Source organism: Didymosphaeria variabile, assembly GCF_027946475.1.
Source record: "Didymosphaeria variabile strain IMI 356815 chromosome Unknown scaffold_4, whole genome shotgun sequence".
In the NCBI taxonomy this organism is placed as follows: Eukaryota; Fungi; Ascomycota; class Dothideomycetes; order Pleosporales; family Didymosphaeriaceae; genus Didymosphaeria; species Didymosphaeria variabile.
This window is the reverse complement of record NW_026611623.1, coordinates 2,977,529-3,003,605: the sequence shown is the minus strand read 5'-3', so window position 1 is coordinate 3,003,605 and position 26,077 is coordinate 2,977,529. Positions and strand designations below refer to the sequence as shown.

The 26,077-nt window shown below is 53.4% G+C and overlaps 8 protein-coding genes across 8 annotated transcripts; 5 read left to right on the top strand and 3 right to left on the bottom strand.

Moving 5' to 3' along the window:
- Window positions 1-260: 260 nt before the first annotated feature.
- Window positions 261-1,053, top strand: MET8 (Bifunctional dehydrogenase and ferrochelatase; the record flags this gene model as incomplete). The annotated part of the gene is made up of 2 exons (XM_056214677.1): window positions 261-356; window positions 406-1,053. 2 exons carry the CDS (start codon window positions 261-263, stop codon window positions 1,051-1,053), a joined length of 744 nt encoding a protein of 247 aa, XP_056071944.1.
- Window positions 1,054-1,447: 394 nt separating this feature from the next.
- N0V89_005902 (uncharacterized protein) lies at window positions 1,448-2,814 on the top strand (the record flags this gene model as incomplete). Its single annotated transcript, XM_056214676.1, has 2 exons — window positions 1,448-2,329; window positions 2,389-2,814. 2 exons carry the CDS (start codon window positions 1,448-1,450, stop codon window positions 2,812-2,814), a joined length of 1,308 nt encoding a protein of 435 aa, XP_056071943.1.
- A 2,265-nt stretch (window positions 2,815-5,079) lies between these two features.
- On the bottom strand, window positions 5,080-7,499 carry N0V89_005901 (uncharacterized protein; the record flags this gene model as incomplete). The annotated part of the gene is made up of 4 exons (XM_056214675.1): window positions 5,080-5,600; window positions 6,013-6,771; window positions 7,001-7,392; window positions 7,453-7,499. 4 exons carry the CDS (start codon window positions 7,497-7,499, stop codon window positions 5,080-5,082), a joined length of 1,719 nt encoding a protein of 572 aa, XP_056071942.1.
- Window positions 7,500-9,198: 1,699 nt separating this feature from the next.
- Window positions 9,199-10,338, top strand: N0V89_005900 (uncharacterized protein; the record flags this gene model as incomplete). The annotated part of the gene is made up of 2 exons (XM_056214674.1): window positions 9,199-9,964; window positions 10,175-10,338. The coding sequence occupies 2 exons, from the start codon at window positions 9,199-9,201 to the stop codon at window positions 10,336-10,338; spliced, it is 930 nt and encodes a 309-aa protein (XP_056071941.1).
- Window positions 10,339-10,924: 586 nt separating this feature from the next.
- N0V89_005899 (uncharacterized protein) lies at window positions 10,925-12,873 on the top strand (the record flags this gene model as incomplete). The annotated part of the gene is made up of 3 exons (XM_056214673.1): window positions 10,925-10,929; window positions 10,963-12,505; window positions 12,556-12,873. 3 exons carry the CDS (start codon window positions 10,925-10,927, stop codon window positions 12,871-12,873), a joined length of 1,866 nt encoding a protein of 621 aa, XP_056071940.1.
- A 3,128-nt stretch (window positions 12,874-16,001) lies between these two features.
- Window positions 16,002-17,678, top strand: N0V89_005898 (uncharacterized protein; the record flags this gene model as incomplete). Its single annotated transcript, XM_056214672.1, has 4 exons — window positions 16,002-16,145; window positions 16,203-16,579; window positions 16,629-16,774; window positions 16,822-17,678. 4 exons carry the CDS (start codon window positions 16,002-16,004, stop codon window positions 17,676-17,678), a joined length of 1,524 nt encoding a protein of 507 aa, XP_056071939.1.
- Window positions 17,679-19,146: 1,468 nt separating this feature from the next.
- N0V89_005897 (uncharacterized protein) lies at window positions 19,147-22,579 on the bottom strand (the record flags this gene model as incomplete). The annotated part of the gene is made up of 4 exons (XM_056214671.1): window positions 19,147-19,606; window positions 19,658-20,586; window positions 20,636-22,023; window positions 22,075-22,579. 4 exons carry the CDS (start codon window positions 22,577-22,579, stop codon window positions 19,147-19,149), a joined length of 3,282 nt encoding a protein of 1,093 aa, XP_056071938.1.
- A 1,052-nt stretch (window positions 22,580-23,631) lies between these two features.
- On the bottom strand, window positions 23,632-25,992 carry lsb6 (Phosphatidylinositol 4-kinase LSB6; the record flags this gene model as incomplete). Its single annotated transcript, XM_056214670.1, has 2 exons — window positions 23,632-24,513; window positions 24,565-25,992. 2 exons carry the CDS (start codon window positions 25,990-25,992, stop codon window positions 23,632-23,634), a joined length of 2,310 nt encoding a protein of 769 aa, XP_056071937.1.
- Window positions 25,993-26,077: the final 85 nt, after the last annotated feature.

Below are 26,077 nucleotides of genomic sequence, written 5' to 3'. Positions count from 1 at the left end.
GTTGGGGGCGTGGCGCAGGGATCATTCCAGTTCCACAGGGCTGACGAGCCCGCGGACATGGACATGCCGCATATGAGCCGTTGGTCGCAGCTGCCAACAAATCGTCGTTTCTGCGAATCGCCTTGTCGACTTATGATGTTGTCGAGGTTCATGGTCGTTATCACATGCCGGGCCGTCGCAGGTGTGGCGTCGGTGGCTGCGAACGGGCGTCATAATTTATCTCCGCTGAACAATGCTTTCTCTCTTCCCCCCGCGCCGACATGAAGAGCCAGTATCCTGAGATCCAAGGCGGAGGCTCGCTCATCCTTGCCTGGCAGATTCGCAACAAGCATGTTCTTGTCATCGGAGGCGGCGAGGTGAGAGAGTCCCGTGCACTTGCTTCAGCACCAAATTGATGTAGAGCAGGTAGCGGCCGGCCGCATCGTGAATGTGCTCAATGCAGACGCAAAAGTCACTGTCGTCTCCCCGCGCTCGGGTCTCAACGATGAGGTCGCATACCGCGTAGACCAGAAGCAAGTCGAGCTTCGCGATCGCAAATTCGAACCGTCCGATCTGGAAGGCGTTGATATGGTGCTATGTGCTGTCGATGATCCCGAGGCTTCGACGCAAATTTACAAGCTGTGCAAGGAGAAGAGAATAGCCGCCAACATCGCCGACGTACCGCCGGAATGCGACTTCTACTTTGGAAGCGTGCACCGCGATGGCCCCCTACAAATCATGGTCAGCACCAACGGCAATGGACCGAAACTGGCAAACATCGTCAGGAGGCAGATTGCAGATACCTTGCCCCACAACATCGGTGCGGCGGTGCAAAGAGTCGGCATACTTCGGAAGAAGCTGCGAAAGGTTGCTCCTGCCATAGAGGAAGGTCCGAAAAGGATGCAATGGATGTCAAAAGTCTGCGAACAATGGACCCTTGATGAGCTGTGTGAGATGACCGAGGAAGATATGGAAGAGCTCCTGGGCTTCTACAAGCCAGGCACGGTCCCGTCGCTGGATGCAGTCCGACTGGGGGAGGCAGATGGCGCATATGATGGACCTTTCTTGATCTGACGACATGATTTCTACGCGGTTACACGGAGTTTGGAATTCATCTGACTATGGAAAGTTTGTCTGATCTGCATTTGAGAGCCTAAATAGACCAGCTAAGTTTTGGACACACAACGCTTGTTACGAATACTACTGTATAACATGATGTTCATTCTATCTATCTGCAGCCATAGCATATCTCCACTGCCTGTTACAATCGTGCGTCTTCTTCTACCTGGTCCGCTCGGCCAATCAGGTCTGGGGTGGCCTAAGCGGTAAGCGCCCTCGCCTTTCTTGGTTCTATCAACAACACGACACGACACGACATGTACTCACAAATGACCGAGATCGCCCGGTCAACGATATCAATGGTGGCGACCTGAAAGATAGAATGATTCCTGAGCAGCCGGACGTCATCATGGATTTGGCGACGCGTCCACCATACGAATCGGTCGACTTCAAAGACTTGGCACAGCAAGATGAAGACTTCAATACCGTATGGCAAAGACATCAATGCAAACTCGACTTTCAGGAACCAAGTAGCACAAAAGCTATCACAAAAGCGCTGCTGAAGGTAGATTTTGGCCTGCACCTCGAAGTACCGGATGACCGACTATGTCCTCCCATACCAAACCGCTGGAACTACGTATCCTGGATCCACATCCTTCTCGATTCCACTAATCCCAACTACTCGAATCGATATAATCCGGAGCGGCAAGTCGTTGGTCTAGACATCGGCACCGGCGCGTCCGCAATCTACACCATGCTTTGCTTGAAATCGCGGCCTAATTGGACTATGTGCGCTACAGATGTGGATAAGAAGAGCTTTGAATCTGCGGCGCGGAACTTGACCATCAACAATCTCATCACGAGGGCAAAATTGCTACAGACTATAGACAGCCAGCCGCTCATCCCGCTGCAGTATCTTGGCCTGTACATGCTCGATTTCACGATCTGCAACCCGCCCTTCTTCTCAGATGAAGCGGATATGCAGCAGAGTCTGAGTGGGGAGGGGAAGTCAGTGAAACCCAACGCGGTCTGTACCGGTTCTGCCAACGAGATGGTGTGTCAGGGTGGAGATCTCGGCTTCGTGACACGGATCGTTGAAGAAAGCCTTGTTTTGCGTGACAAGGTCACATGGTATACCAGTATGTTTGGCAAGCTGAAAAGTGCGAAAGCGGTCGTACAAATCCTCAAAAAGAAAGGCATTACCAACTGGGCTGTCGGAAGTATTGATGTCGGCGGTGGGACGAAGCGGTGGATTGTTGCGTGGAGTTTTACGGACTACCGACCTTCTAATGTGAGACTACACGCTGCCGTTATGAATGCTTGCGTTCCAGATGTGCTAATAATCTATAGAGCGTAGCTCGCATCGAGAAGATTGCGAACGAATATCTCCCTTTTCCGACCGAATACCGTTTCGCATTACCCGCAAGCATCGATGCGAAGGCCGCAAAACAAACCATCGATCAGCAAGCGCGCCGTCTTCATATTCGTTGGACTTGGGATCCTCAAACGGCTACGGGTGTCGGCGAAGCCGCGGGAAACGTCTGGTCACGTGCATACAGACGTGAACATGAGCGGAAGAAAAGAGAGCTGGCTGCATCTGGGACTGAAGACACAGATATGCATGATAGATTAACGGAGATCAAGGTCGTGTTGGCTTTCAGGATCACTATAGTGGCAAGTACCAGGGAAGTGGTCATCGACTGGCTGAGAGGCAACGATCAGGTGCTTTGGGAGAGCTTCTGTGGTATGGTGCATCGAAGCTTCAAGAAGTCTTGAAAGAGCGAGGATAAGGCAAAACAAACGTTACCGGGGACGGATTCACGGTCGTCCACCGCAAGCCAGAGTCCCTCGCGCCCGTCGTCAACATCAAGCGTGAGGAGTGATTGAATCACCAACCTTGAGCCAACACCTCGTATGCTAGGGACGAGATCATCCCTGTTGGCTTTATAAGGGCGATCATCCCCAACTCGAGGGTGTCGCAAGAAGCTCAGCTCGCGCCGCTAGATCCCTTTCATGCCTTGAACTATACCCAGTGTCGGCTCGCATTTGATGCTGACGCCATCCGCGGTCGCATCGTCCATTACACGACCTCTACAATCAACTACCCTTTCAGGAACATAAGAATGACATGCCCATCACACTCTCGACTGGCCGCGGTATAAGTACCACACTCCACCGAGATATCCTCTCCATATCACGCATACCTACCGACTTTCTTTGCCTCTCCGCAACCTACCTTTGACCTCTTCAAAATGCAGTTCACATCCTTCATCTTCGCCCTTGCCCTCCTCACCCTCACTAATGCCCAAGCGTGCGGCCAGTTCTTCGGTAAAGACTCCGCGGCGTGCAAAGCGCAGTGCTCGGATCTGGGCGGTACGTGTTTCAATCGGGGTGGGACGGCAGTCTTGTTGCTGCAGTGTTCGTGTTAGATGATAGGTATGGTCCGTGCTGATGAAAAGAGGGGAGAAATGTGCTGACTTGACTAGGGAGAAAAAGTCATGCTGGCGAAGAAGGGGGATGAACGGAGGGGATGGAGATGAGGGTTTCCATCCAGTGGAGTACACGGTATCTCCGGGGTAGCACCTGCTTGGAAGGAATAAAAGTGGTTGACCGCGGGGTTACCGTATCTATTCTCGCACTTTGTCAGCCTGTGAATTTGCACTTAAAAGAGCTTGTCGCTTGGGGAAACGACGAGGGTAATGGCGCCACGTAATTCATTCTTCCTCAAGCACCGGCTACAAGGCCGATTGCTCAATGAAAAAAGAGATGGTATAGTCCGGGTCCGGAACCTCGTCCTGGTGGCCTTGATTGCCGTGATTTTCGCCGTGGGTCGTTGATGGTTGCTGTAGTCGTCCTCATGGTCTGATCGTCGCTGTTGTCGTAGTAGTCCCGTTGTCGTTGTCGTAATAGTCCTGTCGTCCTCGTAGTATGTCGTCCGCTTAGTGTCCTTGGTGCTTGATCTGAGCCCTGATTGAGTCACAGGAGGAACAGCAGTGCCATGTTGTATGGCCGGGTCAACTGTAAAGAAGGCGGCTCCGAATCACCACAGACGGAAGCCAGAAGGTACTCCAGGCGGGTACAGCTCTGATGAGCATGTACGCATACCACAACCGCGGCCGACTCTCATCCAGTACATCGCCAGTCTGTATGCACTGAGGCCAGCCACTGCCATGAAACCATGAAGCTCAGAAGGCGACAACTGACCGTTGTATTAGTCAAGAAAAACTCTATAAGCACTTCTGAACTCCATGATCCTGTAATGACTTATAAGCCTTAAGGGCAATTTCGTCCCAGCTAAGCGTTACTGTAAGCAGTTTGCGGTTGATGAGTCTCCATTGCCATGTTGGATGGCAGATAAGATTGTCACTTGAAGCGGCAGACGAAAGAGTGAGAAAAGGTGAGGGAGAGGAGTGAACGGGGGAAGTGGACTTTATATCTAGGAACTAGTCTCCGTGCGCCTCGGTTTTGGAAGGCGCGTTTGCGCGGCAGCCTGATCCGCGAGCGTGCACAGGTCAGTGATGAAGTGAGAGAGAGAGAGGGCATCGAGAAGGTCGCGCACTGATCGAGCGGCCCTTTTCAACCATTGAACTCATTTGATCAATTTTATCAGCTGCTTCCGAGTTTTTTTCTCTGCTCAAGATGATGTTCTAAAATGTTTCATTCACAATTTACATGTTTGTGTCAAATTTCTCAGATCCGAATCTCGATGTTAAATCAATCAATTGTCTTCTGACTTGCAACACAATGATTAGTTCTATATCTAGCGAATTCTTAACCGCCTGCAGTCAATGATGGTTGGGGACATGGAGAGAGTTCATTCGACTACTGTTCGTGGTAATGTAACTTATCAACATTCGAATTACTTTTTTCATGCACATTATAATGCTTCCTCCCACATTACTAGCATAGATCTGTGTTTAGGTGCACTCGTATGATGCGCGACCACCGACTGCTGCTGTCTCAAAGAAGCAGTCAAATTCAAGGCCTCGTCTGAGTTGACGTTAGTTACCTGTGCTGGTGACGCAGCGTGCCACAAGCGCCTCAGCAGATCGGTTTATCCCAGAACAAGTCCTCGTCCAGCTCTTCAGGCCTTCCCTTCGCCAATTTCGGCGTCTTGTCATCCACTCTCCTGCCACAAATCAAGGGCTCCAGGCCTGGGTTCGCCTGCGCATTGCTACCCGTCATACCACCTGGTCCGCCACGCCTATCCTTGCCTCTACGCGGCTCCCTCGGGGGTGGCGGACCCGTTTGCTCACCACGAGCGGCGCGATTCTGCCGATGCAATTGCCCACCGTGCAAGTCGCCCTTGAGCTCCTCGCGGCTGTTGCGCTCCTCGGTCTCGTATTGGAAGGCTGACCAAGCGAAGATTTGTTGCTCCATGCCAGCGGGGGCGCGACCTTGGCGAACGAGGACGGGGCCGTTGGCGTAGAGCGCGTCGTCGCGGTCGCCAATGGCGGCGGTGTCTTGGTCATATCGCTCTTGGCCTAGATCGGCGGCCTCGTTGGAGGTGGCGAAGGTTTCCTTCTGGGCGCCGTTTGTTGCCATTGTTGTTGATATCGTAGCTGCTATGGTGAGTGGGGGGCATGACATAGGAGGCAGAAGAGAACTTACTGGTAGTTGTGGTGGTGTAATTGTCGAGGAATTTGCTATGTTCGAGTGTTGTGTTAGGGAGGAATCTGTAGGGCGTGGGGAAAGCAGGGGAGGTAGTTGTAGCGAAACAAAAGAACACATTTAGGTGTCATCAGGCCTTGACGACGAAGGCAAACGAGGACATGGATATCCAGTAAAGGCAGTCGGGTGCATATGGTTGCTCCTTCCCAGAAGGTAAGAGCCTCTGCACCATCTCTTGTCCCCGCAATTTCTTCAAACCTCTGACTGCTGCTACTAGCCCTTGAGAACACCCTATCCACAATGTAATTAAATGACCTCATCTGCTATCTGTTCTGCACAACTTGCCATCTTGCGTATACAAACCGTCCCTCCCACCTCCACTACTTCCTCTCACCTCCCACTCATCGCTGCCAATCCCGGAGATGACCCAAAACAAGCCCTCAGGATCCCACTTTTTCTTCACTTCAAGCAGTTTCTCGTAGTTTTCCCCGTAGAACGTTTCCTTCCACTCCGGGTCCTGCATGTCTCCCTCATTCATATACGCTCCACCCTCCGGGGTAATATCCCTCCACCGCCGCATATACGACTGCAGCCTGCCATGTCGCGCAGCCTGCTGCTCGGGAATTTCGACAACAGCCATGCCATCCCACCACGCATTAGGCTCGTAGGCTTGCGTGTGCATGATCGCCGTTCTAAATGCCGGAAGCACGGCGTTATTAGGGTTGCCAGAGATCGAGAGCGTAGGACCCATGACTTGGCCGTGGATGTCGTAGCCGCCTTCCTCGACTGTTGAACGTATTGTGGCGAGTAGATCGGAAATGGAAGAGTTGTCGGCGTAATTGGACCGCTGGAAGAGTCGTGAGGCTATGAGAGTGTTGCCGACAGTGTCGCCGAGTGCGCGTTCTGCAATGCCAGGCTTCTGGTCTTGCATGTTTGGCACGTCTGCAGTTCGCATTGTAGGCACAGATATTGGAATACCGGCTTCGTTAAGTCTTTGCAGGAGGGGTCTCGTAAAGTTTCGCAGCTCGCCGATCGTGCGATTCGGCAGTGATAGCGAAGAGGTAAAGCTGAGTCCGGTAGCGCCAGAGCTCGAAGCATGCCTGATGAAATTGTAACCGAATCCTTTATTATCGCATAGTGATGTTGAAAAGTTTAGATACTCTTGTATGCCAGTCCAAAAGGCATCATTTGACACGCCTGGTAGTCCAGGCCGGGATATCGTTGAGAAGGAGATGCTCGTGCTGGTGATTGGTGTTAGAGGAAACGACCGAACAATTATGGAGGTCACGACGCCAAAGGTACCTTGTCATCCGTCAATGCCTGGCTCGTACGAGATGAGGGGATAACGTACCTCCACCCCCTCCCCTAATTGCCCAGAACAAAGCTGCATTTGTCTTTGCGTCCGCCACGACAAACCTCCCATCGGCGGTGACTGCCCTGATCTGCAGCACATGATCTGCTGCGAGACCGTAGAAACTTGCATATGAACTATGACCGGCACCTTGGAAGTATCCGCCTGCGACTGCGACGTCGCCGCTGCCCGCGTTCAAAATGGTTGTATTGTAGGTCCTCGACGCAAGACTCACATCTGTCGCTCTTGTACCGCCAGCCAGTGCTACTGCGCGACCAGTATAACCAGAGGTTGTATAATTTGCGTAGTAGGTCAGGCCTCGTAAATTATGCACCCAAATTGACAGAGCATGGCCACCAATATTGTTGCCATTAAAGTTGTGCCCGGAGTTTCTATGAAAGCATTAGCAGATCACCAAACGGTACTGGAACAACTCGGTGGAAGTCGCGTACTTGATAACAAGCCGTATGTTCTTATTGCGCGCAAAGTTGGCCGCCATCTGCACATGACGTACAGTCGTTGCATTTACAGTGTACACCGGGTATCCACCTTGGGTACAAGTCGAATTAGGATTGTTCGTTGGAACACAGGTCATCCCTGAAGACCACTGCGACATCACGCTGATAGGATGATTTGCGCTGTCTGAGTTGAGTAACCGTCGACTTCTAGCCTGTCTAGTGACTCACTGCTGAGCCATATTTCTCCAAGTATTCTGCAAACTCGCGCATCTGGTAGCATCGTATTCAGGCCCTGCGTAGCATGACATTGCCAAAGGCCGAGGCTGGAGCAGGATACCACCGAGGGTTTCATTAAAGAGCTTCCATTCTTCAACGCTCGGCCACTCATGATCGTCAGGAGTATATCGACATTCTTCCTGTGATGAAGGTCGTGCGGGATCGGCGAATCGGATGGCTGGAAATTGAGTTGTTTCTGACTCCGTGAGCTCAATGCTCTCAAAGTCAAAGTTGACGCCAAGCACGGTGCTTGCGAGCAGAAAGAAAGCTCCCAAGACAAACATGTCGAGCAGACAAGATCGAGAAGCATACCTGATACACCTTGACGGCAGTCAAGCATATAAAGATGGCTCACACGATGCCCAAGGCCCATTTGTGAACATCGCTTCTCTATCGCCTTATACGATGCGTATGCACGATAATTTGTAAGACCGATGCACCAATTCCGAAGCCCACTGCCATGTTTGCGGATGGGTAAATATCAGATCTCGTGTGGCCTCGTGTCAGACCCGACGCGATGGCTATTTCTGCCGGAAGCTCCCTGTCAGTACCCAGACCCCGCATCATTGGCAGCAATTCACCCATCGATACTGGATGGCGTAAACGGTGTGCGAAAGCATTTTCCAGGTCACGAAATGGAACCAATGTTTGGGGATGGCACAGGATGGTGGTGAGGCTATGTCCGTGTTGGATGAAGAAGGAGGAGAGGCCCTACCTGGCTAAACGCCCGCCCGCTCAATCACGTGCATGTCGATTTGCCCAGGTGCCGATTTCAAGTCTGCATCTACATTTCTAGAGAAGATATCACCAAATCTTGACCGAGGGTTCGAAATTGGTCGGAGCGAACGAATTGAACTCTGTAGCTTTCTCGGCACGCTGAGCTGTTATAGATAGTCGTACTTGAGTCTATCGTGTCCGTTCCTCAACCAAAACCCTTTTAACTCCCGTTCGTAGATGATCGCTCAAAGCACAATTCTTGGGTCTGAAATACAGAGAGCCGGAGCAGCAAGTTGTGGCTCACCGGAAGTTTACCATGGCAGACAACATCAAGAGGACAGCAAAACCTTTCAACGCACCTACGAGCTCAGCGGCAGGCTGACCTATTACCGCAGCACGTCGGAAAAGCAGTCCGAGCATATGTCGTTGCAGAGCAGTTTGGAAGCATATCAAGCCGGTAATCGTTGCTTTTGCACATCGGATTGACGACGTAACTTCATACAGCTAACAAACTTTCGGCTGCTGCAAACACCGAGCGGGTAACTGCAGGTGCGACCAACGCCAGCACTGCACCTAAAGATTCTCAGTTGAGCAGCGGTGAAGGTGAGTCTCACTCAGACGGAAGGTTCGAGGACTTTGGCGCGTGCTTTCCTCTCCTCGCGGGTTTACCTAACCTCAACTTCTTTGACGTTCCACTTAAGACCGAACTCCATCTATTCTTTTTTTCGATCGCCCGTATCATCAACAATGTCTACTAGCGATACCGACGACGACTTATACTGCGAGCCAGTACCTGACTCAGCGCCCACAAGCGTCCTCCACGATGTACCATGTACGGTTGAAGGGGCGACCAGCAAATCGAACCCTTCGAGTCCAGCGCTGAAGGACCTCTCTCCACCTCCGTCTTTCCGCATGTCCGATGAATGGGCCGCGATCGATAAAGAATACACCTTTTACGAAGCCCGTCAACTCGATAAGGACAGGGACCGCTTAGAAAAAGAGATCAGCTGGCGGGAGAAGCATTTCAGGCGCTTGGCAAACATGTGCGCACAGCAAGTACCTGTCCGTTTTGCCCGGCCGATGCCGACCGGACTTGTCTCTCAACTTGTGCAACACCCAGAACTCCTCTTGCGGTATTTTCAGAACGAAAGGCGGATTGCTTGGGCGAACCGGGTTTGCGAATGGCAGGTTCAACAAATGGACCTCGGAATCGTCGGGACCTTCAACTTCTACACGAAAGACCAGCTGCTTCGGCGCGCGGTCATGCGTAATCAACGCCTGAAGCACGAGCCTATCGTCAAGCAGCTTTTCGCTCACATTTCGAAGTGTCTGTATGCTTTAGTCGAACAAGGTCAAGATTTGACGGACGATGAGCCGCTAACTCTGCTTGACGAAATGCTCGTAGCGGAGATAATTGACGGGAACGCGGACCTCCGTCACGAATACAGGGAATCGAGAGATTTTGAACAGGAGGTTGCTGGTCATCGGTTCCATGGAAGACGCAAATACACAGGTAAGATACAACACCCCTATCCAAACGTTCGCTGTATTCTTGCTTGCATGCATTTCCCGTCTCGTCTCCATAGGAGTACCTGCTTGAAGCTTGGCTTACTCTAAGCTAGGACATGCCTTGTTCTTTTCCAGAAACGGTGATCACCATAGACCTTGATGACTGCAACTGGAGTCACCCAGAAGAGAACTGGAAGTACTAATGCTGCTGTAGTGTCCCTAGTGAAGCGGATAAGACGTCTGCTTAAGCCATCGGGAACCCTCTCAGGACAGAATAGGTATGGGGGTGTTGAGGGAGTCAATGGTCCGCGCAGTGTTGTCGCGCTTTTGTCATTGTTCGTCTTCCTGCTGTCCAGGCCAGCGCTCTTTTGTAACTAGTCGTACCAGTTGCGAGTACAGACTCTCCTTGATCTCTCCGATCACGCCACGCAAGCAGTCTAGGGAAAGGCAGATGATTCTTCATACGACACCAACATGCAAATCATTCGCGTGATTGGCTGTCGCGTCTTTCTTCGTCGTTGTACAGCTCTACCAGTGGCCGCATGGCTCGTGCCCACGTTGTCAACCAGGAATAGTCACAGTAGAAGTCATCGAAGCTTGTATACTGTCGTGCAGTCGAATCGCGTAAGAGGCGTGGATGAATCGCCCTTGAGTACAAGTGTCGTGTGTCGAGGACATGTCAGCCCCACGGCCATGGCCGCTTCATCTCCGACGCCATCCAATGCCAGTCCCGCCTTCCTAATCCAACCATAGCCTCGGTGCATGCCACCCTCCCTCAACCAACCACCTGCTGCACGCGTTCAAGCCCCCATCTGGGCATTACCGCCACAGCCTGCCAAGAAGACATCGCGCAGTTCCGCCGTCCAGCAATCGATACTCGCGCACTATCATTTCTCCTACTATGGCAAAAATGGCAGAGAACACGGCGGCCAGGCCGCAAACACGACCTGCGTGTCTGGGCATTATGGAGTATAAGAGCAAGGGTTGCGCCTAGCATTGGAGGGCAGAGCATATCGGACTCGCTACGATGGCTTCTCTCCTTCGCCTTGTTGGCCTCGCGGCTTCGGTCGCTGTTTCCTCTGCGCTGACTATCGCTGAAATCAACGGCAACAAGTTCCTCTCGCCTTACAGTGGACAGACGGTTTCCAATGTCACTGGTGTTGTGACTGCGAAGGGCCCCGATGGTATCTGGATTCGCTCGACCAAGCCGGATCGCGATGCGAGGACCTCGGAATCCATCTATGTCTTCGGTGCGAAGTTTGCTTCTACCAATAATCTGACTGTTGGAGATGCCATATCTATTGGAGGAAAGGTTTCGGAATACCGATCCAGCAAGGCTTACGTTTACCTGACTGAGCTGGCGAGCCCGACACTGGAGGAGAAGCTATCGAGTGGAAACACCGTGAAGGCACTCGTCATCGGCAAGGATACGTCGGATCCCCCGACCCAGCAATTCAGCAGTCTTGATGGCGGGTTTGTCTTTGGCGTGCCGAACAACGTTTCCCTAATCTCGGTCGCAAACCCTGTGCTCGAGCCCAAGGAGTACGGTATGGATTTCTGGGAGAGCTTGTCCGGCGAGCTCGTGACAGTGCGGAAGCCCACAGCCGTCAACAAGCCCAATAACTATGGAGATACATGGGTCATCGGCGACTGGAAGGTCACTGGACGTAACGGCCGTGATGGCTTGACTCAGACCGAGAAGGATGCGAATCCTGAGACCATTATCATTGGGTCACCCCTTGACGGAACTTCGAATCCATCCACTACCAAGCTCGGAGACGACTTGGAAGAGATCACTGGTATTGTCACTCAAGCTTTTGGATTTTACCGTATCCTTCCAACCACCGCCATCAAGGTCAAGAAGTCTCAGAAGCCCGCTCTCCCTTCCGCGACCAAGCTGAAGTCTGACGGAAAGTGCAATGGAATCACTTTCGGCGCGTACAACGTCGAGAACCTGTCACCCAACAGCAGCCACCTCGGCGCTATTGCTTCGCACATCGTCAACTATCTCAAATCTCCCGACCTCGTCTTTTTGCAGGAGGTACAGGACGACAACGGCCCCACCAACGACGCCATCGTTTCCGCAAACCTCACACTCTCAACGCTTGCCGCTGCCATCGCCAACAGTGGTGGGCCACAATACGCTTTCACTGACGTCGACCCCGTCGATGACCAAGACGGTGGTGCCCCAGGCGGCAACATCCGCACAGCCTACTTCTACAAGCCCTCGCTCATCCGGCTGTACAAGCCGAATCCAGGAGGCTCCCTCGATGCTAACGAGGTCCTTGCCGGCCCTACCCTCAAGTACAACCCTGGTCTTATCGATCCCACCAACGAGGCGTGGACTGCGAGCCGCAAGCCGCTCGTTGCGCAATGGGAGGCCCTGGGTAAGAAGGGCAAGAGCGAGGGCAAGTTCTTCACTGTGAATGTGCATTTCGGGTCCAAGGGTGGGAGTAGCAGTATTCAGGGTGATGCGAGGCCGCCGGTCAACGGTGGCGTGGAGGATCGCCAGGCGCAGGCTGATTTGACTGCGAACTTCGTAAAGGTAATCAAGTTGATATCTTCTGATGAACGAGCGCCGCTAACGTTTGACAGAGCATCTTCGCCAAAGACAAGAACGCTCGCGTCATCACCGCAGGCGACTTCAACGAATTCATCTCCGTTGCCCCGCTCAAGAGCTATGTCCAGACCTCCGGTCTCAACGACCTCGATGCCGTGGCGAACATTAAGCCTGTCGAGCGGTACACCTACCTCTTTGATATGCAGGCGCAGCAGCTCGACCACATGTTCATCTCCAACTCGTTGAAGAAGCACGCGCAGTACGAGCACATCCACATCAACACGTGGGTGGACAAGGCAGCGCAGATCAGCGACCACGATCCGAGCGTTGCGAAGTTGGACGTTTGCTCGTAGATTGACGAGATAGAAGTCGTGATAGTATGCGATATGAAAACAATGTATAATGTATGACTACAGAAAATTACTCGTAACCTACTGGAGCTCCCCACAGCTCTGGAAATCTGTTCCGTTCCCTATCCTGTGTGAACACATCGTCTTACACGATGACCACACCTATGCGCATCGGTAGCCGACGCATCCCTTCTCCGAGTTATATACAGTGACCCTTTTATCGTAAATCCCCGCCGCAGGTACCCGTCGTGCATCGTGACACTCGCCGCTACGTTGGTCGGTGCGAGCGTGCACTTGACCACGCGCATAGATGCCATGTGGGGCTGAGCGTTTTGGTGTTGGGGTGTGTCCGGGTGCTACATGGTTGTGTATGACGAGCGTATGTATCTTTGTTCTTCTGTGACGTTGGACCAACGACGTGGTGTCGTATTCGGTGCTTGTAGCCGCAACGGCTGCAACGTGATGAATGGAGCTTACATTGTGGTCGCACACATTTAGCAGCGACGTCTGAGCAGAACCAAAACTGTTGATGGCTGCTGTGGTCGTGATCCAAATGCAAGTCATCGCAATCGCAGACCCTGTGCAGCGCCGCATAAATCTTGTATGTACCATGATTATCATGAATTGATCACCAATGTCGATAGTGATGCTCTTGGAAATTTGGTGTTTGCCTATACACGGGCCGGCATCGAGTTGATAGTGCAACATGTTCGGCAGTGACAAGAGGGGTCGGAACCTTGATGAAGCCTTGCTGGTTGCAAGTGGGGGCATTGTAATAATGCACGACCTAACACTGTTGTGATAACGGTGAATATGACGAAGATGAACGATCTGATTATATCTATGACCATAAGATGCATTTTCGAAGTGTCGGTAGTCTTCAGTTCGATGAAAGAATTGCGCATATGATGTACCATAGGCCACGGTCACTCTCGAACCCTCAATAATACTGAATCTAGTGCGAGCGACAAAGACAATGCTTTGGGAAGCCATAGTCAGTAGCATAACCATTTAATTGGATCAAAGCAACAACTTAGTGGAAGGTATTGGCTCGAGAACGGTCCGGGATATTGAAGTGTCAGCTGTGTATACGAGACGTGCACAGTATGATTATTAAAGTTATCCAGATATTCTCAGTGCGTTGGGAGTTTGAGACAAGAAGTGAGTGAGATATATGCCCAGGGTAAGCAGCGATAGGATTCGAATCGGTGATCCAATACGCACACATCAGGTAGTAAAAATGCCGATCGAAGAGGATATACTCTATGAGCTCGATAGGGAGAAAGAGGTCCGGTTCTTACAGCCCATTATTCATTATCTAGCCCGTAGAAGAGGCGGCGAGGCTGCATGTATGCGCTGCAGGTGAGACATGCTCGACAAGTGTTTGGCTATATATGTTGTATGACTTCGCACGAGAATCGTCAATGAAACCTAGGCGAGGCCACCGCAGCAACGGTCAACGCAGCGCCGTTGCAGGTAGATTCTGCAAGAGATATAGAATCGTAGGACACGTTCTGCAGTGGCATCAAATTGCTCATGCAGATAGAGAGGCAAGGGTCGGAGCGAAGACTACGCCGCATCGCTTACCGGAAGATCTGTCAAATCTATGAGTGTGCCTGGTGGCTGCTATCAGAGATCTCAAAAGAAAGCGCTTGGACTTCAGTAACATGCATTGAAGCACCCTATCGAGGTGGTCTAGGTTCAGGGCTGAATGGGCCGTCAGATGGCCAGCTCTGCCCTACGAACCCTATGCAGCGCGCTTACACTGCATTCGATATTACAGGCTCGAAACAATCGCTTGGTTAATGAGCTGGGAAGTATCGCTGACTACTGCAAAAGTAAATGAGTCAAGTCTGGCCGGGCAGTCATCGGTCGAGAGGCTTCGGCATGGCATACACAGCCTCCCCAGTGTCGCATCCGCTCCCACATCCTCTTGCAATTGCTCGCAATAGCGGGCACCGAGCCGTGCTTGATAGCCGCGTTCCACGTGTGGCCTGGCGGCCGGTACGCCGCGACCCAGGTCCAGCGTTGCGCGACGGGCGAGGATGGCACACGCATACAATGGCCAGTCCGGGGTGGGATATGCGGCCAAGCGCACGAATCCCCGTGGCGTCAGCGCGCGGCATCTGTGCGGGCGAATTGCAGCGGCGCCGCCTACCATTTATCCGACATTCATCGGCTGCGTCTATACTGTAAGCAGCCAGCGACGGTGTGATTTTGCGTACTGGCGGCGCGGGGAGGGCGAGTGAACGAGAGGAGCGGAGGGCGGGGCGTTAGTGCGCCAATGGGCAGCCAAGATGGATGGATTGCCCGCCCCGCGACCGTGTCTGCGGGGAAACCGCCCGCCAGTATCGTCTGATGAGGCTCAACACCACAAAAACATCGTGAAATGCTGTGACCGCGCCGAAAGCCCGCTGCGTGCATCTTTTTGCGTGCGACTGCTGGGCAAAGCTTCGTCGCTCGCGTGGACGCAACACGCCCCGACACTGCTGCTGCGTGATCCTTACATGGCTGGAGGGCGCTGTTGCCAAGGTCTTGGGTGGCGTTCCTGAGCGTCGACGAGATAACGCCCAGCAGCGAACCCGACGCCAGCCCGTCTGTTCTGGAACATCTGACCTGCCTGAATGAAGCGCTTGGCCCGGTACTCGAGCGTATCGCAGCCAGAGTGACCGTGGACTGCCTGAGTGAAGTCCAGAAAGTGTGGAATGGAGTGAAGATACACAAAAGTCTGTACAGAGTTCAACTTCCACCGTGTTCGTTTTGGCTTGACGTGGACCGCGTACAGGATCTGGCAGCGCGACAGCTTGCAATGGGGCAGGCGCAACGTTGCACGGCGGCTTCCCTTGTCTTCTGTTGGTGTCCCAAGGGTGAAGCTGCCTGGCAGCTTGCTCCCCGTTCCGGTTCGCTATAACAGCCACCAAGGCCGCGGCGAGCCAAGCAGCGACTTGCGACAAAAAGCTCGTCCCATTGAACCGTCCCCATGGGGTCCTGCCGCTAAGCAATCCTGGTTCGTTTTCCACTGTGGTTGCTGCAGTCCCAGAAGGGCTGCGTGGGCAGTATAATACCCCGGCCTGCCTCCCTTGGTCAGTCTCGACAGCTGTCACTCGTACTTCAACGACAACACCATCAGGATGGCAGCCGTACCCGATCCCGTCACTGAGAAGCAACAGATCCTCTCCAATGAGCTCGAGAGTGGTGCGAGCTCTCCACCTGAGTTCCATGATGACCTGCCCGACCCAGATGCTGGCAAGAGCGCTGAGGAGCGCGCCCGCCTTGTACGACCGCTCCGTCTCTCCATCTTTTCGTCTGCTTTCATTCTAACAGTCTCCTAGGACAAGGCCCTGGTGCGAAAGATCGATCTGTGGCTCGTCCCATGGCTCTCGCTCTTGTATCTGTTGTCGTTCCTAGACCGAACCAATATCGGAAATGCAAAGACGGCCAAACTAGAGCAGGGCATCGGCATGGTGGGCCGTGACTACAACAATGCCTTGACCATCTTCTTTATTTCATACGCGGGCGCTGAACCCGTCACCAACATTCTCCTCAAGCGATACTCGCCTCGTGTCTTCTTTACTTCCATCATCATCGCCTGGGGTGCCATCATGACCGTCATGGGTTGCGTCGAGAACCAGGCTGGACTCCTTGCGTGTCGCTGGTTCCTCGGTCTCACCGAGGCGGGTCTGTTCCCGGGTGTCAACTATTATCTCTCGTGAGTGCACCTGAGCCGAACACAAAGAAGCAATGCTGACGCCGCGAAGTTGCTGGTACAAGCGCCAAGAGCTTGGTTTCCGTGCTGCCCTCTTCTTCTCTGCCGCTGCCTTGGCCGGATCTTTTGGTGGTCTCCTCGCCGCCGCCATCATCCAGATGGAAGGTGTTGGTGGATATGAGGGATGGCGCTGGATTTGTGAGTAATGGTCAACATGGGTCTCCGAACCGTCTAACGCTTGGCAGTCATCCTCGAGGGTCTCATGACTGTTTTTGTCGGTCTCTTCTGTTGGAAGATGGTTTTCAACTTCCCCGACACTGCAGGTTTCCTCACTCCCGAGGAAAGGCTGCGTGCCCAGCGTCGTCTCACAGCTGACAACCAGACGCGTGCCGAGGAAGAGAAGATCAGCCGCAAGTATGTGTTTCAGGCTATCAAGGATTGGAAGACGTGGGTGTTCGCCCTGCAGTATATGGGTTGCCTATGCCCGCTGTACTCGTTCTCGCTCTTTTTGCCGACCATTCTCCAAGACGGCATGGGCTACAAGGGAACGCACCTTCAGCTCATGTCCGTGCCACCGTATGCCGTTGCTGCAGCCATGACCGTCTTCGTTGGATGGTTTGCGGACCGCACCAAGTATCGTGGCTACGCCAACATGGCCGTCGCTTTGATGGGCTGTGTCGGTTTCGCCATGCTGCTCGCTAGCAAGAACCCGCACGTGCAGTACGCCGGAACTTTCCTCGGTGCTGCTGGCATCTATCCCACTGTCCCCAACACGCTGACCTGGGCGTCCAACAACGTCGAGGGTTCGCTCAAGCGCGGCGTCATGGTCGGCATAGTCGTTGGCTGGGGTAATATGAATGGTGTCGTCTCCTCGAACATCTACATGTCGCCGCAGAAGCCGCGATACTGGACCGGCCACGGCACCGTTCTCGGCTACATGTTCGTGTGTTTATTCGGCGGAAGCGTCATCACGCATGTCTTGTTGAGGCGCGAGAACCACATGCGCAAAACGGGAAGGCGCGACTACCTGGTCGAGGGAAAGAGCGAGCAGGAGATCAGGGATCTGGGCGACGTGCGCCCGGACTTTATCTACACAACATAGACGCTGATCTTTTGCTGGCGGGGGCCCGGTTCGTGAGGGTGGTTCGACGGATGCAGGACAGCCCTGGTAGAACCGGAGTCCTGGGAATTGATGGGTCTGGGGTATGCTTAGATCGAGGGCGCACACGAAGGCTCTTGCGTCGCGAAAAAGAAATTGCTTTGCTCTTTCATGTTCCCAAAGATTCCGCGTCCTATCTCTTGTTGACGATCCTTTTTCGCTTCCTTCTGTGATGCTTCTACGTTCGCGCTTTCCCTCTATGAACCGTAAAACCGAATCGGAACCCGGCATCGACAAAGCTCACTGAGAGAGACAGCGAGGTGGTGTGATGCAAGCATCGTAACTGTATCGTCGTTGCTTGGGCAATGGCTTTTAGGCTTTTAGCGACGCGTTAATCTGAGAGGATGTATTTGTCGACACGGTCGCGCGACGACCCGACCTCGGTGAGCTGATGGGCAAGGATACCCGGTTCCGCCCGTCCGAACAACCGTCCTCTGGCCCCACTGCAGCAACACCCTCCATGGCCGTCCTGATGTGGAAACACATCCATCACTGCTCTGAGCATGTGGGAAGGCGTGAGTGCAATGCATTGTGTTGCAACTTGGAGTAGGATATTCGCAGGCAAGCAGCTGGGTGACTACGCAGGGGCGGATATTGCTGATAATGCGGGCCCCCGTTTGCTTGAGTGGTTGGACTATTTGCTTTGCGGGTCGAGATCCATCAGGAGTGGGCCTCATTAGGTCTTGGGACCCGTTGATGTCTACGAGTAAGGAGCGATAACACTGCGCGAAGAGTGACTCGTTGGCGTTCAGCTGTAGTAGGGTTTCAAAGAATCGATGAAGCGATATGAGCGGTTCGGTGACACCGACCGACGCGAAGTCATGTCAAGCTTCCTCTACTCCAGAGAACAGCAGCTACGGGCCCATGGTTCGGTCACGGCACTCAAAAGTTTGCTACAGGGCAAGAGAGGGTCTGGCGTAGCGAGAGTCATACCCATCTCCGCCATCTCCGGGAGATGCGAACAGCGCTACATCCACTTTGAACATCGATTTGCACTTGAATGCGAAATGCAGAGTCGAGCGAGATGCAATACTCCTGAGTATTCTGAAACACACTTATATGGGGAAGCTGTGGCACATGATGAATGCTTTGACAATATCGACATCGTTGTTGGTAGTGCCGGAGAAAGGATGATCTATAAACACGCTGCACTGCGGCAGTGCCCGAGGTGCCTGAAATACCCAATGTGAAGGTTCCTTCACGCCATGCTCCCGAATAATACGTATGTGCCTTGGGCGCCGTGGTGTACCATACAGTACGTTCGCGACCGGCCTTGCAAGATCCGCCATGAGATTGAACATGCTGCTATTCTCCACTCCACCATCGATGCAGATTCCAAACTCCAGCCCGAGTGCGCCTGAAAGTCAATATGTGCAAGTACTCCCCATGGTGGCGGATATGCAGGACTACTTCACCTAAATAGCGATCTCAAATCCTCCAGCCTCTGCTTCGCCGCCTGCTCCTTGGTACTCTTCTCCCTCGCCATGGTCAAATCCGCCAACGCCTTCTTCTTGCGCTGCAAATCCAGCATCTTCTCTTCAAAGCTGTTCTCCATAATAAATCGCTTGATCGTGACCGGCCGCGTCTGACCCAAGCGGTGCACACGGTCGACAGCTTGCGCCTCAGCAGCAGGGTTAAACTGCGGCTCCATGACAAACGCTTTATTCGCTTTAGTGAGGTTGAGACCGAGGCCTCCGGCGCCGATGGAGACGAGAATGATGGTAACCGAGTCGTCCTTGTCGAAGGCTTCAAGGGAGCGGTTGCGTGCTTCGCGGGGCATGCGGCCGTCGAGGCGGACGTATGTGTGGCCATTAGTAGTGAGGGCTATCTCGATGAGGTCGAGGTGCGTAGTCCATGTTGAGAAGACAACGCTAAGATTATGTTAGCCTGCTCAGAACAAAAGCTGAACGGCGCGACATTACCTCTTGATGGGAGCCTCAGACGGATTGGCCTCGCTCCACGCCCGATGCTCAGCAAGGTCCTCCAGCAGCGCCTTCGTCTTGGTAGAAGGTCCGTTATAGGCGCCAATCTTCTTCGCCAGCTTGGGATCCCGCTTCAACCGCTCCTGCTCCTGCATGTACGCTGCATAATCCGACTTCCTCAGCTCGAATAAGATAGGTGTGATTCGGGTATCGCAGAAAGGACAAGTGCATAGGCCGTCCTGCATAGTAGTTTGAAGTTCCTGTCGGAAGGCTCGGGTGTGCTTCGCGCACACGATGTGGTAGCAAGATGTCATGGCACCAGAGACGTCAGCCTTCGCATCGTCCTCCTCATCCTCATCGGCGTCTTGAGAAGCGAGCTTGGTCCGGCAATCAGGATACGCACAATCGTCGCTGTCTATCTGCCGGAACAACTCAAGCATGTCGTACGCCTGGTGCCGATTGATTGTAGCTGCATCAGTGCAGTCGTCGTCGGCAATTTCCATCGGGTTATCGTAGGTCATGCCGTCAGTTAGTTTCAACGCCTCCTCGTTCAAAAGGTCGCGACCGTGCGCGCATATGAGTCGGAGGTTGGTGATTGCTGTAAGAATACGAGCGTAAGACTTGCCACCCATCTTGTCTCCGGATGTGACGGCCTGGACCTTCCGAGACGAGTCCGCCTCGAACCAGTCATGCAGCTTCTGTTCGTCTCTGGCGAATTTGAGTCTAACGACTTGATCTGTGCGAGAAGGCAGTTCGATCTCAAGCACCTTCTCCTTGACCCTTCGGAGGGTCACAGAGCTGACAAGAAGTTGCAGTCGCGGAACGACGTCAGGGTCTGCATTCTTGAACGGGGACAGAATATGCTGATTGAAGCCCGTCGTGTTGTCGAAGGGTTGCAAGTGGATGAAACGGAACAAAGCCCCGAGGTCCTAATGAACGTTAGTAAGATATTGCCAACTAGAAAAGCTGTATGCTCACATCAAGTCGGTTCTGTACAGGCGTACCGGTCACAGCCCACCTTCGCTGACCCGGCAAAGTGCAAGCGGCAATTGATTGCTTGGTGCTAGTATTCCGGATGGCATGCGCTTCGTCCAATACGATGCGGAACCAGTTGACCCTTGGAAGAGGTACAGACTTCTCAGCATAATCGGCCGAGATCATGTTGTAGGTGGTGATGACGAGATCATGGTCGGCGAGTTCTTGCGGTGAGTAGGATGCGCGAGACTTGCCATGATAATTGATCCACTTGAGGCCTCGTCCGGGAGGGAAATGTCGCTCCAGCTGATCCTTCCAGTTGTACATGGTACTGAGAGGGCATACAAGTAATGTTCCGCGTGAGTTGATGGTCGGGTGAACCATTGAATGCGGATTAACTGAAGGCTTCTTCTGTTGGAATATGGCAGCAGCTTGCCTAGAGTCATCGTCGGCAACCAGGGACAGTATACTGAGCGTCTTTCCAAGTCCCATCTCGTCGGCTAGGATGCCACCACGGCATTCCGGAGGTCGGGAAGGCTGTTCTGACCCAGTGATGACATGGGTGTAGTACTTGCGCCCGTTATCTCGAAACTTCGGCTGCCACAGTGAGTCTTTCCGCTTATCGGCATCCTCGGCATCCCACAGCTGCTCCTTGTCCCAGAGGAAATGTAGTGCTTGCTTTTGGTGCTTATAAAGTGGTGTTTGAACAGTCGCAGAAGGCTCTCTGACCGGCAGTTCTTCGACTTCGCCAATAGTGTCGAACATGTTCTGCACATCAGTGCGAATCTCGTCAACCGATCGTAAGACATAGGCAGGGTAGTTAGGTCGTGGCGCTTCGAATGTGGGTTGCGCAGTGTCACCCTTGCTCCACTGCTTGTGGGTTTGAGGATTGAAGTAGTCGCAGCGCTCAATCTCATACAGCGGATCATCGAGTAATACCTTGCACTTATAGAGGTGGTTTCCAAGATCTCGTGCGTATTTGCGTGGGCAATACAACTGAAACGTCATGTTCAGAAGTGCGCTAATGGGTGAGCCCGGCGGTCCCTCGTTGGGCGTCTTGCGGCGCGGTTCCGTCCAAGCTGACCACTTCATGCCTGTGGACTTTGCGTTGTCCATGAGCGGAGCGAGACTTGGTGCAGTCTTGAGGTCGATCCGACCAAATTCCCTACCAGAGGCGTCTACAGCCATGATCACGGCATTGCTCCGGTCGCCGCCACCGCGTCGAAAGGAGATTCTGATGCGGCTCTGCTGTCCATAGTTGCCTTGGTGCTTCTTGGGGTCCGGGAACGGCACTCGATGTGCCTGAATGTAGATAGATCGGATGCGGCCAATGCATATCACTTCGTTTGAGTTGTCCTGGACAATCTGAACGTCAACATCTTCATCGTCGCCTAGCAAGCTAGTCAGCATTGCCAAAACCCTTATGTAGCAGACAAACTTACTCATTGTGAGGTCGATGGCGAGGTTAGGCTGTGGAACTTGAGGTTTTCCGTTGCTCTGTTTCTTCAAATCTAGCGCCCCTGCGCCGAAACTCGCTGGCGAGCGGTTCTTTTTCTTGTGATCGTCTTCAGTTTTGACTTTCTTCGCCGGTGAAGCGGTGCGCTCATGCACGTTGTGCAAACGCTCAACCAGCGATACTTGACCCGGGAGCTGTTGGCCGTTCTCAATTTCTCGGCCACGTTCTGCGTCCTGTTCCGCTGCCGAGCGTTTTGATACCGACTTAGGATTGAGGAGTGCACGAGGGTCAAACTGTTGCGGTTGATATTGCGGAGTGGGATTGGGCTGTGGAACGGCTGCTTCGTTGTTTGCAATTAGCGGCTGTTGGAAGACGTACGGATATGGATAGTGTTGTTGTTCGTTGTAATCCGAGCCACGTGGGTAGACGTGGTGGTCCCGCGTGAATGACGCCATGGTCTCCGGCGGCCAAACCGCCTGAGCCTCCGACATGTCTGGTGTGGTCGTGGGGTTGAAAGATCTGAAAGAGGGATAAGAAAGGTGCGGATTGTTACCTCGACGGCGCGCGCCCTTGGGATCGAGTAGGGCGGCGGGATTCATGATTATATGTCATACACAGAATTACAGTTACAACAGGTCGAGGTGAGAATTCCGTGTCGGGCGGAAAGTAAGAGAACGGGGCTCTGCGAGCAACGGTGGCGGTTGAGGTTGGTCAATGGCGCATGTAGCCGCCAAGCCTTCAAGCACTGATGCTTGTCTTGACTGAGACTTCAGCTATTGGGAGTATTTCCAGCTCTTTTGAAACTTCCAGAGACAGTTCGAGCGTCGAGTTCTTTCACCAGCAAAGGTTGCGCCCCAAACGGCGGCGGGAGGTGCTGTGCCGTTCCCGACCGTTCTATCAGAAGTACAAGTCAGGTGGGCGTGCGAGAAGAGGCGGGCGCCGAAGATAGCGACGCGACAGGCCTCGAGCGATAACCATCAACATGCCAGGTCGTACACGTTCCCTCGAGGAGAAGATCAAGTCGCAATGCGACCAGGCTGGTGCCGATGCGAAGATTGCTGCCTCCGCCTTTGACGCAGATGTCGAGGTCAGCGATTTTCCCAGCGCCACCGTGGCTAGTAACGGTCCGTGCGACGTCTACATGGTCAGATGACACCGAGAACTTCGCTTTCGGCAATTCGTTATGCGATAGCGATATGAGGGAAAAAGGAACGAGAGATGATCAGGTCAACTGACGCACCTGGATATGGTGCAACGGCTTGTCCTCGGAGGAGCCATGGGCCCAATGCGACACAGCTATCGAGACACTCGCAGCATGTAGTGGAACCGCATGCGAGGTACGGACAGTGGGACCGTGGGGGTCCAGCATCTACTCGTATATGACTACACATGGCCAAGCGACCCGAAGGCAAACGCCACAATATGCAACCGATCGCCGCCCATGCAGACAATAACGCCGCCAAATGCAAGTCTTCTGTATCTCTATCTGCGAAAAACAGGTGCCTCTCACATTAAAAATCGTGCGATCTTTGTCCATCGTACATCAACACCAAGTGAACACCGGGTTCTTAGCCTTGACCATCTCCAGCCGCTCGACAATTACGCGTTTGCGGTTTCCGTCCATATCCTCGTTTGCGGCGTATCCAAGGTCTCCTTCATCATCATCATCGTCGCCGACAAAAAGGTTGCTGTGTCCGCGCCGAGAGGAAAGCGATAATCTGCGGTGATGTCGGCGCATGTCTTGATCGCGGCGTCGGGGTACGTCGTAACTCATGCGCGATCTGTGTGAAGGTCTTCCATTCACCGGTGACCCCGTAGCAAGGCGAGAATTCCACGTCACGCCCTGCACCGTAGCTGGAGTATCAGGCAGGTCAGAGTTCTCAGTTTGCTGCTGTCGTCGCACATCCATAGAACTGGATTCGCGAGAAAGGTTGAACCGGTTCTCGTTCACCAGCTCCTGGGGCGGTGAATTCATAAGCAGATCCGGTTGCGGCTTTTGTGGTGGTGTAGACAGTGCCGTAATGTCCATTTCTTCCTGCTCAGCGACCCTTTGCCGGTTAGGTTGGGTTTTGCGGCGCATTTCTGCTGAGGGCTCACGGAGCGGGACAGCAATGGGAATCTCCACCAAATCGTCCCATACGCAGACACGCGCTCTTCGGGTTAGCTCCAGAGGGCCGTGATCGGGCTCTTTCAACGTTTCTACTACGTTCCAGGCCTGGCCTTTCATGACCGCGATCTGTTTTGCGTACATTCGCTCTTTGAAGTCCTTGTCCTGCGTGAAACATTGTCGCAGAGCTGCTTGCGTCTCAGTCCACCACTGCTTGGAGGTCAGAAGAGGGAGGAAATGGCGCCTTGTTGCTTCGGAAAATGGCTTCCCAATGAGTGAAACTGGCAAGAATAGCCAGCCGAACGGATAACTTCGCCACTGTAAACGAAATCAGCTGAATGCTTGTACCTCGAAACGCGAACTTCTTACCGCATCGGGATGTTTCCACGGCCACGACAAACTGTTGTCAATCGCACCAATCGTTATCGCTGGCGTTGGACCGCTGGGCATGGGCGTGGTAGATCTGCTTGTCGCTTTCATAGGCTCCCGGCGACCGTAGGGATCCGCTTCAGACATGGACTGCTTCGTGTAGTTACTGGGTACAGCCTCCTCTTCATCGTCTAGAGGGTCATTTGTTCTGGGTGGTTCCGCGACAATGCTTGCCTCTTGGGTTTTCTGGTCGATTCGAATCATCCAGTTGTCCAACCCTCTATCAGTGTTACGCATGATGTAATCCAAAATGACCAGCTTCTCGAGTTGCTCCCGGAAAGACTGCTGCAGTCCCTCTGACCAGAACCCTCTCCTTTGCTGTAATTCCGGCGTGTTTGATCGGGCCTCTTCCTCGTCCTCGTCTTCCGACTGGGGCCCGCTGGGTCTGCACTCTTCGGCCCACCTTCGCTTCTTATTTCTCCGCGAGTTGTGGAGACTTGCGTTATTCTGGTCCGGCCATGGATGCTCTTTCAAGAAGATATTCGCATCCTTGAAGCCCTTCAGGAACACCTGAAAACTGCCCGCCTTCTCCGGGAATGGCTTCTTCTTCCTGTAGTATGCTCTCCGATCCCAGAAATCATAGTGGAAGGATTTCGAGGAGAGGGAGACGACTTCGGTGTACGGTACGAGGCTCGTGCGCAGCTGACTGTCTAGGACATATGCGGCCGCTTCGGAGACGTAGCTCAAGTTCGGGATCAAACAGGCTCGACCGAAGAAGAACGGGAAAAGATTCCGATGTATCCATTTGGTCCATTTCGGGTTCCGCGACGCGTACGGCTCCTCGTCCTTGGGTTTGAAAACGCCCACCACCTTACCCTGCGAATTGCGCGCGAAGTAGCTGCCCGAGCTACCTTGCGTGATCAATTTCGGGTGCATGCCCTGCTCAATAGCTACCCTCACGCTCTCCACAATGTCATCGAATTGCAGCTTCGTCATCCGATCCGAAGAGTCCTCGTAACCAAACGTAAGCGTCTCTGCCGTAGCCGGGCGCACCCAGTCGGGTGCTTGGAACACGGAATGGTGGATTTCGAGAGCCTCATCATCTGGCGTGTCCTTTTGCTTCTTGATCTTGAACTTTTGGGCAATCTCCTCCGCCCAGCGTTCCAGTCGCGCGTTTATAGCTTTGATGTCCACTCCCGAATTGGTTCGTTGGCGGCGTCCGGACGTAGTCCTTCGCAGGTTTGGTGACGAGTCGCCCGATCGTGGCATGCGCATGCGTTCTTTTCTTGGCTGTATGGGAGCGTAGGAGCTGGCGAGCGTCCGCTCATGCGACTCGTCCTCAGAATCATCATGCGAGTCCTCTTCTTCTTCAGCTTGCGCTATTCGAGCATAGCCGGAATTAGGGGGCCTTCGGCTCCCACGAGGCATCGCGATGAAATGCAAAAAAGGAACGAGGGAAAGCGTAAAGCTGGGGCAGTGAAAGGGGAGCCTAGCATGAGCTGCAGATGACGGA